The following is a 9612-nucleotide window of genomic DNA, read 5'->3' as shown; positions in this document are numbered from 1 at the left end:
CACGGAGCCCACAGGCAAGGGCCCTAGCTAGGCCCTGGTCACGACAGGTACCACAAAGCTGTCATGCAAGCCACGTGCAGGCCATGCTGCGGCGTCTTTATTTCTCGGGGTCACATGCAGCTCATGAGCCTTTCCTACTCGGGGGCTGCACCTGCCAAGGGAGGGGCCGAGAGCAGAATACATTGGAAGCCTGGGGCAGACAGCCGGAAGGCTGGGCCCACTCTTCCCTTTACCTTCCCACCCTAGCTTTGGACAAAAAAGCCCAGGTGAAGGTGGGTGGCAGACGCAGCCCAGGTCCACCTAGCTTCTCACGGGGTGCCCCTCCTGCAAGCAGCTGGGAGGGTGGTGGCCAGACTTCAGGAAGATGAGCGCCACTCAGCTTTCTGCTGCCTTTGCTGACTGTGGAACAGGGTTGTCTTCCCAGCCAAGATGGGCAGCGGGTCACTGGCAGGAACCCTGCCTGGTCATAGTGCCGCCTTCCCCACCTGGCAGCCCCTCTGCTGCAGCTTCCGGATGAGTTCCAATAGGTTCATCTGTAGCGTCAGCTCCTGGGATGCAGAGGGGCCACTGTGAGGTCCCCTTTAGCCCTGGCAAAGGCCCCAGGAAGCAGCCTCCTTTACCCAAGGACCTGGGGCAGATACCAGGACCTAGAGAGCACCAGGCTTGAGCCCATGGGGCTGACTTCCAGTGAAGCCTGGCTACTGCCTGCCAGAAAGGGGCAGGTGCTGGGACTCCACCTGTGGCAGGGCCTGCAGTTGCCCTGGCTTGGCACAAGTGGAGGTGTGTGCAGGGATGTAGGGGAACTGCACACGAGGCCCTGTAGGGCATAGTGAACCTGGGGAAGGTGGGCAATGCTCTGTAGTCACATGGCTTACCCTCCTGTGGCGGAGACAGTGTGACCGGCCTCCATGCTGAGCACAACGCAGAAACCCTTCCTGGAGCCTCCCTAACTCACCATGTCCCCTGTCCCCACACACCCTGGGCCTGGGCTCCCAGTGACCAGCTAAAATTCCATATGGAATCTAGCCTTGGGGACCAACATCCCCTGGGCTGTGCCAGGGCAGGCCTATGCCACTGACCTGCGGGTTGGTGGTCACATAGAAGCCGGCGACCCCTGCCTTCTCCAGTGTGCTCTGCTGGTCCGCCACCTTCCGGTCCAGCTCCAGGACAATCTTCTGGTCCATCGCCCGCTGCTCCTCACGGATCCGGTGCTCCACCGCCTGCCACAGTGAAGGCAGCTCAAGGGCTCAGCCTCCTGCCCATCAGTGCCTCACACACACATTCCTGGCCTGTCACCTCCTCTGGCCCCTCCCCACCTCCCAGTGGATCCAGCTCCCAGACTACGGATGGATCCCGTACTGCACCCAGGTCCGTCGCTCCTTAGCCACACACAACCCTGCAGAGGGGCTCAGATGACCTGCCCCAAATGCCCTTCCTCCGACACCTCCTGTCAGGTGTCCTCCCTTTGCTGTGCCAGGCCTCGCCCAGCCCTGACAGCTCGGGACCACCATGGGCTGGCCAGATGCTGGCTCCACCTCTGCTGACTGTCAAGCTGGCCACCATCTCTGGGCCTTTGCATATGTTTCCTCCCCACTGGAGCTGCGGCCAAGCCCGGCTCAGCACCTCCTCCCTGCATGCCCTGGCTTGGGGCTGCCTTGGGACCCTGCACACGCCTCCACATGCACCCCACCACTGGTGGCTTCTTGGTTATGGGTGGGCCTCTGTGTTGTTCCCAGGCAACGTGGGAGCAGGACTTGCTGGCTCCATCATCCCACCACTGCCCTCATCCCCAAGGCCATGGGGCACAATGGCCCCCACTCACACCTGCCCTGTACAGGCCCAGCCCATTAGGAGCTGCTGTCTCGAGGAGCAGGAGGAGGGGAGTGGGGGGATCACACACTCTCCATCCACTCCAAGCACACCGCAACCCCCAACAGTGAAGAGCCACATGTGGGCACATGGAGCCTTCGTGGCCCACCCCAGGCTGAGGCCCAGGCTGGCCAATGGCTCCCAAGCCACCCGGAGCCCCTCCTCTACGGCCCTCTCAGCAGAGCCCAAGTGGTGCCCACCCTGCCCACACCCCTACCTCTAGCTCGCGCTGCTGGGCCGCCTGGAGCACAGGCAGGTTGTGGGGCCGGCAGGCCTGCTGGGCTTCCTGGTGTTTCTGCCGCAGCGCCTGCCTGAGCACTGGAAGGGGACAAGACCAGAGGGGTATCAGCAGGTGACAGAGGGGTAAGGAGGGGGCCTGCTCCAGCTGTCCTACCACCACAGGGAAGCAGGGCAGAGGCGTGGACGTGAGGGAGGCCTGCACTGGGAGCTGGGTGGAGCTCTGGACACCCAGTCCCCAGCCCACTCAGGCGGGCCCTCTCCCAGGGTACGGCCCTTCTCCAGCAGCAGGACTCCAGGGCACTAGAGAAGGGTGAGGCCAAGTGTATGGTATGGGTGTGGAGCCAGGGCTGCAGCCTGAGTTCAGAGAATTGTGGATAGGGAGGGAGGAGACTGCGGTCTAGAGGTTTCTAGGCTCAGATGCTGGCTACAGGCCAGGAGTCCAGCGTGACCTGCCATCATCCAAGGGACATCCACTGAGACATCCAAAAGACCACCCAGGCGAAGGCCTGGGAAAGGAGGACGAGGAGAGTGGCCTCTGCCCTGGGTTGTGGCAGTCACTCCCCCTCAGTGCTGCCCTTGGTGGTGGTGAGGGGTGCAGAGCCACCCTGTACCCTATCCACAGCTCCTAGAGGGAGTAGGGTAGGCACAGACCCTGGGGGGCCCAAGGATGTGATGAAATAAAATTCATATTTTAAGTTAAGACAAGCAACATTTAAACAAAATTTTTCTCTGCCTATCTGAGCCTCCTCCCTCCCCTCCGCTGTGCCCTGTGCATCTGCATTAAGCATGACCCGACTCCCCAGTGGCAGAAATACCTGCTCAACCACAAACATCAACTTTTCTCCTCTGGTGCCAGCCATGTAACTCCTTAGGAGGTAACATTCCTTTCTCAGTCCTGTAAGGGGTCATGATGACCCACCACTGGCCTTGTAGGTGCAGACGTCTTTGGTGGACTTTATGGACAAGGCCACTATATCATTTCCCTTAAAGACAGCGATTGGTGCAGAACAGACTGGTCAGACGACCTGGGGAGACACTGGGCTGGAGTTCTCAGCTTAAATACTTACTGATGACCTTATTAATGTCACTAGCTATAGTTCTGCCTATTTTACAAGATTATTGTTTCTTTAATGACCAAATATGTGGCTGAGCCTCCAATAAAGATGATGACTAGAAGACCTGAAACAACTGACCAAATATATAGTTCTGTAAGATCAGGGATTGTAATAGTGTAGCTCTAGATGTGGGAAGAAGCAACAACAGGGCAATAACAGACTAGTAGGACAGGCAGCGCGGAGCCCTTGGGCTACTGTTAGTTAACAGGGCCTAGTCTGGTAACAGCACATTGAGTGGCCTATCAAGGAAGTCCTCGCCTGACCTGGGAATGAGCATTCCTAACACCGTGGTACAAATTGGTCATGAAATGCCTCCCAAACCTTGGTCGAAATTAAGACTGAAAGAGGGGCTTCCCTGGTGGCGCAGTAGTTGAGAGTCTGCCTGCCAATGCAGGGGACAAGGGTTCGAGCCCTGGTCTGGGAAGGTCCCACATGCCGCGGAGCAACTAGGCCCGTGAGCCACAGCTACTGAGCCTGCGTGTCTGGAGCTTGTGCTCCCCAACAAGAGAGGCCGCGACAGTGAGAAGCCCGCGCACCGCGATGAAGAGTGGCCCCCGCTCGCCACAACTAGAGGAAGCCCTCACACAGAAACGAAGACCCAACAGAGCCAAAAATAAATTGTAAAAAAAGAATAAAGTAACACTGATTAAAAAAAAAAAAAAGACTGAAAGAGAAGGGACTGTAACAGAGAGAATGTTGCCCACCACCCAGTTCTACAAGAATCAAGTCATTAACCACTGCAGTCGCTGACCTACCTGAAAGGAATTCAGGGTGAAGATCGGGATGAGGCACTTTGTGCTCTGGGAAAACTGGCAGAACTGGCCCTCAGACACTTGGATATTTTCAGGAGAAAATTTTATGAATACAGTTTGTTGCATCTTCCCATACTTAGAAATGCACTAAAACCATTAACTAAGCTATCTGTTCCTCATAAATAGCAGTAACCTTCTACCAAGCTGCATGCTGGGTTACATGTACCCCTTCACCAAAATCACATATATACTGGCCTTCCTCCTCACCTCTTTGGAACAGTCCTCAGAGCTTTCGGAAAGACTGTCTCCAGGTTAGAATCCTCAGGTTGGATCGACTAAAATTTTCCATTTCTTTCTTAGATTGACTTTTGATTAATTTTTCAATAGATGGCATGAGCCGGCAGAGGCCATGTGCCAGGGAGTCTGTGTTGCTCCAAGAGGGGCCACCACGACCACCAAGGAAAGCTTCCACAGTCCCCACTAATTGTACAGGACTGGACAGAAGAGAAAGGTAGCATGGGATGGAAAGAAACCAATCACAAAACAGAACACTCAACACTATGCAGCCAAAATCCTAGACTAGTAAGTGTCAAGTGGCCAGAGCTCCCCTGTGAGGAGGGGTTCCGGCTATAAGACACAAGGCCACCACTCGGTCCTCGGCAGAGACCTCACGTTACAGCCCTTCTCTGGAGGACCCCTGAGGTTCCCCAATCTCCTGTTTCTTCGCAGTGCGTGCACATCTTGACTATGGCATTTATCACACTAAGTGAGTCTGAAGCTGAGGGCTACCCTCAAGACATTTCCATAAACAAAGAGATGACAAAGACACTCCCCAGTTAACATTTACAACGTGTGGAGGCAGGATGCAAGGAAACAGATAAATGCAGGGAAATGTCATCTTCACCGCATCTATCAACGTCACTACAGATCTCAGGTCAACTTCCAGATTCCACAGGGCGAGCAACCAGAGGCAAAAAGAGAGCTGCACCCACTGCCCGGGCGGGGGCCTGGCCTTTGCAATGACCAAGGAAAGCAATGGCAGCCAACCACCACCTGCTAAGTCAGAGGAAGGAAAAGCAGAAAGTCACAGGCACTTTCCCGCTGCTGACAGCACAAAACCTTCCAAAGGACAAGAAGCGAAGTGTCTGAAGAGTTATCAAAACTCCCCACTGAAAGGAACCAGGGCTCCATGGAGACATGGCTTGTTCCCTTGCTGCCCCCTCTCCCTTTAAAAAAATTATTCTGAGCGCCTGATTTGCTCCCTGAGCTACTAAGTTCTGGAGATAAAGATCACCAAAACGAGAGCAAATACTACTTACTGACAGCCTGCATTTGGCACAGACCCAGTCAAAGGCAGGAGGAGTGGGAAAGTTTTACGGTGGCAAAGGGGAAAGGTCCATCCTGATGGAAGGTTGTTGGTGTGGGGAAGCTGGAAGCAGGCTGTCAGAAGAGGGGCTGAGGCTGGGAAAGAACATGATGAGCCTGAACACCTTCCTGTACCAGAAAGCAAGAAGTGCTCCAAGAATGATGGCGACACATCAAAAGGACACAGGAGCCAGCCCACTGTTCTTCCACTGGCCAAATGTGGCATGATTTGAGCGTTAAAAGGCATCAGCTATGTACTTTGGATTTGTGAATATGCATCTCATTCCTCAATAACAATGTGTACAGGGACCTCCCTGGTGGCGCAGTGGTTAAGAATCTGCCTGCCAATGCAGGGGAAACAGGTTTGATCTCTGGTCTGGGAAGATCCCACATGCCGTGGAGCAATGAAGCTCGTGCGCCACAACTACTGAGCCTGTGCTCTAGAGCCCACGAGCCACAACTACTAAGCCCTCATGCCACAACTACTGAAGCTCGCGCACCTAGAGCCCGTGCTCTACAACGAGAAGCCACCACAATGAGAAGCACAGGCACCACAACGAAGAGCAGCCCCAGCTCACTGCAGCTAGAGAAAGCCCGTGCCCAGCAATGAAGACCCAACGCAGCCAAAAATAAATAAATAAAATATAATTATAAAAAAAAATATGTAAAAAGACAACCATCCAAACATTTAGGGAAGAAGTAGTACCAATTATACACAAATTCTTCTGGAAAACCAAAGAGAACACTTCCCAACTCATCCTGTGAAGCAAGTATCACCCTGATACTCAAACCAGACAAAAATGTTACAAGAGAACTACAGGCCAATGTCCATCACTAGCATAGAAGTAAAAATTCTTAAGATTTTAGCAAATCAAACCAACATAGACAAAAAGAACAGTTCATCATGACTAAGATTTGTCCCAGGAATGCGATTTATCCCAGGAATTTAAAAAATCAATGTAATTCACCGTCGTAACCAAAAAGCCACCTGATCATCTCAATAGATGCAGAAAAAAGATTTGACAAATTCCCAACATCCATTCCTGATAGAAACACACTAATCCTGGGGCAGATGTCTATCATCTGCCCCCACAGGAAAGGGACCTCACATCACTAGGAGGAATTTTTGCCACAAACGCTTAACGTGTGTATCGTCATGCTGTCCAGTTTACAGGAAACACAGAAAGTGGAAAAAGAGGTAAAATGTCAATATGAGGAGGCAATCCAACAGATCCACAGTGGGGACGTTCTAAGGCAGAATACGCTGGACTCTTCAAAAAGTCAGCGCCACAATAAATGTTGGGAACTGTTTCAGAAGCAGAGACCAAAGTAACCAATGGCAATGCATGACCCCACACTGGATCCTTATAAAGGGACAGATAATTTGAGACAAGTTTTGGTATGTGACTGTGGACTCAATGTCAGAACACACCCTGGAATGATTCATTTCTATCCATTGTGGTTACAGAGGAGAGCGTTCTTGTTCTAGATCGCTGGTTCTCAGTACTGGACCAAGGCTGACCCCCAAGGATGTCTGGAGACATTTCTGGCTGTCATTATTGGCGGAAGGTGCCACTATCATCTAGTAGTTAGAAGCCAAGGATGCTTTTAAACATTCAGCAAAGAACCATTAAGACTTGTCCAAGGACTTCCCTGGTGGCGCAGTGGTTAAGAATCCACCTGCCAAAGCAGGGGACATGGGTTCAAGCCCTGGTCCGGGAAGATCCTGCATGCCGCGGCGCCCATGTGCCACAACTACTGAGCCTGTGCTCTAGAGCCTGCGAGCCACAAGTACTGAGCCCGCGTGCCACAACTACTGAAGCCCGTGCGGCTAGAGCCCGCGCTCCACAAGAGAAGCCACCGCAATGAGAAGCCCGCGCACTGCAACGAAGACCCAATGAAGCCAAAAATAAATAAATAAAGAAGAAGAAAAAAAAAAACTTGTCCAGCCACAAATGCTAACAGCGCTGCTGTTGAAAACCCTGGTCTAGAGGAATGCTGAGGACCCCTGGTGAAGCCCTGTGGTGCTGCACATACTTACGGACACAAAGAACTTTGTCAAAACTTCAGTTACTGAGTGTAGCTGGAGAACGTATAAGTAAGTATTCATTATATTCTACTTCCAACTTTTCTAAATACTTAACCTTTTTCAAATAAATAAAAAGTTGGGGAAAAAAAAAAAAGTTGGGGAAAAATAAAATAAGAAAGGTGGGAAATCTGAGGGGGCCGGAAGAGCTGACCAGCATACCTCGCAGGAAGGGGCTCCGGAGGCCCCTCCCATTCCCAGTAGGGATGCCTGGGAGGGGCCAAGGCTCCCAAGGCTTTGGCCAAACGCGTGGCTCAAGTGGAAAAGTTTTCGGATTCTGGAGGGTGCCTCAGGGATCAGTGCAAGGGAACTTGATGCGCTGTGGAGAGGAAACTGACACTAAAGGGCGCTGCAGAGCTGTCAACACTGCGGGGCATCACTGCGGGCGGCCAACCGCCAACACCAGACCTGCCAATGGGCTGACCAAGCACAGAGGCCTCGGGCCATCCTGCCTGGAAGGGGAGTGAGGGCACGCGGGAGCGCGAGCAGGGAGTTTCTGGATGTCCTGCGAAAATATGACTGTGCAACTGACAAAGTAAAACCGACTTGACCCATTTGTCATCAACGGCCCCGCGCCCTCGATCCGGTCAATTTCAAGGGCTTCTTTCGAACGGTATCCGCGGAAGGCCTCCGCCCGCAGAGACCGGAACTGCCCGGGCAGGCCGAGCTCCAGCGCGGGGAGCTGGGCCGTCCCGTCGCCCCCGCGCACCTCGGTGCTCGTTCTGCAGCCGCAGGCGCTGGTTGTACAGGCTTTTCTCGGTGAGGTGCTGGATGTCCAGCAGCCCCTGCACGATCTCGAAGACGGTGCCATCAAGGAGCGCCAGGGCCAGGTCACTGAGCGTGGTGTAGGACAGGCGCTGCTGGAAGGAGCTGCGGGAGGAGGGCGCAGTGAGCGGGGCGGGGCCGAGCCGCCTGCCCGCGGCCCCGCCCACCCCGCGCGCCCCGAGGCCGCGCACCTGGGCAGCTCCTTGACCAGGCCCTGCAGTGCCGACAGCAACTGGTAGTGCCGCTCCTGCTGCCGGGCTCCATCCACAGCCTCCTCCAAGGCGCCGGAGTACCGCTCCATGGCGCCCGCACACCGCCAGCCGCCGCCGAAGCGACGCGCGCCTCTACGTCACTCCCCAGCGCGGCGCGCCCCGCCCCCTTTCACGACAGTTCTGAGCACAGCGCGACCCGGCTTTGCGTCACCCAGAAGGAGGCTGTCTCTGCCCCACCGGAGAGCGTCCCGCATTGTTCCCGCCCCTTACCCTGCCTCCCCGCCCACGCGACCTCGGAGGCGTTACTCCACAGCCTCAAAATCGCGAGATTTCTGAGAATTCTCCCCCGCCCACGCGGTGGGCGTGGACCGAGGCCCCGCCCCCACCCCCGCCCTACATTGTAGACTGTGCTATGGGCAGCCTGTGCTTTTTTTTGCTTCAGTTGGCTATTTTTCTGGAATCAAATTACAGTAGTGATTAATAGATTTTATTTTTTATATCTGGAGTAAAGGATTTGTTAGTTTTATAATTTTTCTTAAGAACAAGCATATGTATTTAGTAGCTTCATTGCATTAGAACAGTTTTAATTCACAGTGACGTGAAATCCACCTTCTTCAGGCCTGTGTTGAGAGCTTCCTGTTTTATCAAGTCATGGGTGGAGAAGAAGAGGCTGTCCTGTTAGGTGGCAGGATGTTTACAAGTGACACTGCTTCTTCTAAAACATTGGTTCTTTTCAGACTTTTCAATTTTACACAAAGGCTAGAGTAAAATGGTAACAGTAAACCCGCCAACTAAAAATTGGCACTTGCCATCTACTCTACAAGGATTAAATCCCAAGCCTGTTGCAAAAATCTTGGCTCCCTGTGCACCGATGCCAAATAAAAATATGGAGACAGAGGTTTGGAAGATAGGAAGTAGCGAGCTTAATTTTCTTTGCCAGGCAAAGGGAAGATAGTAGGCTAGTGCCTCAAGAACTGTGCCCCACCCCACCAACCTTCCTGGGGAATTACAGGGATTCTTATAAGGGAGTTCGCAATCCGCAGTAAGTGACAAGGATCAAAATGGTGAAGGTCATGCATTCTTCTTGCATTATTTCAAAACAGTCACCGCTGGAGTCAAGCAACCCGGTAATTGCATCCCCCAGCCCGGGTTATCGGTCTGCGACCTCCTTTCTGAAACGCAAACAACTACAAGGGGTGATTTGCTAC

The 9612-nt window shown here is 53.4% G+C and overlaps 1 protein-coding gene across 2 annotated transcripts; it reads right to left on the bottom strand.

Moving 5' to 3' along the window:
- Positions 1–75: 75 nt before the first annotated feature.
- Positions 76–8588, bottom strand: DGCR6L (DiGeorge syndrome critical region gene 6 like). Of its 2 annotated transcripts, none has more exons than XM_065889877.1 (5): positions 8384–8588; positions 8137–8297; positions 2087–2187; positions 1080–1220; positions 76–548 (listed from the first exon to the last, which is right to left on the bottom strand). In XM_065889877.1, the coding sequence occupies exons 1-5, from the start codon at positions 8491–8493 to the stop codon at positions 465–467; spliced, it is 597 nt and encodes a 198-aa protein (XP_065745949.1). In that variant the 5' UTR covers positions 8494–8588; the 3' UTR covers positions 76–464. The 2 variants fall into 2 exon arrangements, with proteins under 2 accessions (XP_065745949.1, XP_065745948.1); XM_065889876.1 differs by having other exon boundaries at positions 76–705; positions 8384–8585.
- Between the last annotated feature and the right edge of the window lie 1024 nt (positions 8589–9612).

Source organism: Phocoena phocoena, chromosome 13, assembly GCF_963924675.1.
Source record: "Phocoena phocoena chromosome 13, mPhoPho1.1, whole genome shotgun sequence".
NCBI classification, from domain to species: domain Eukaryota; kingdom Metazoa; phylum Chordata; class Mammalia; order Artiodactyla; family Phocoenidae; genus Phocoena; species Phocoena phocoena.
This window is presented reverse-complemented; position numbering and strand designations above follow the sequence as displayed.

Bases quoted from the DNA above. Each gene is read 5' to 3' on its own strand.
- DGCR6L (XM_065889876.1), bottom strand. From the start codon at position 8,493: ATGGAGCGGTACTCCGGCGCCTTGGAGGAGGCTGTGGATGGAGCCCGG. The intron at 2,188-8,136 runs GTGCGCGGGGGC...GTCCCCTTCCAG, and splicing joins GCTGCAGAACGAGCACCGAG to TGCTCAGGCAGGCGCTGCGG. The intron at 1,221-2,086 runs GTAGGGGTGTGG...TCACTGTGGCAG, and splicing joins CCCAGCAGCGCGAGCTAGAG to GCGGTGGAGCACCGGATCCG.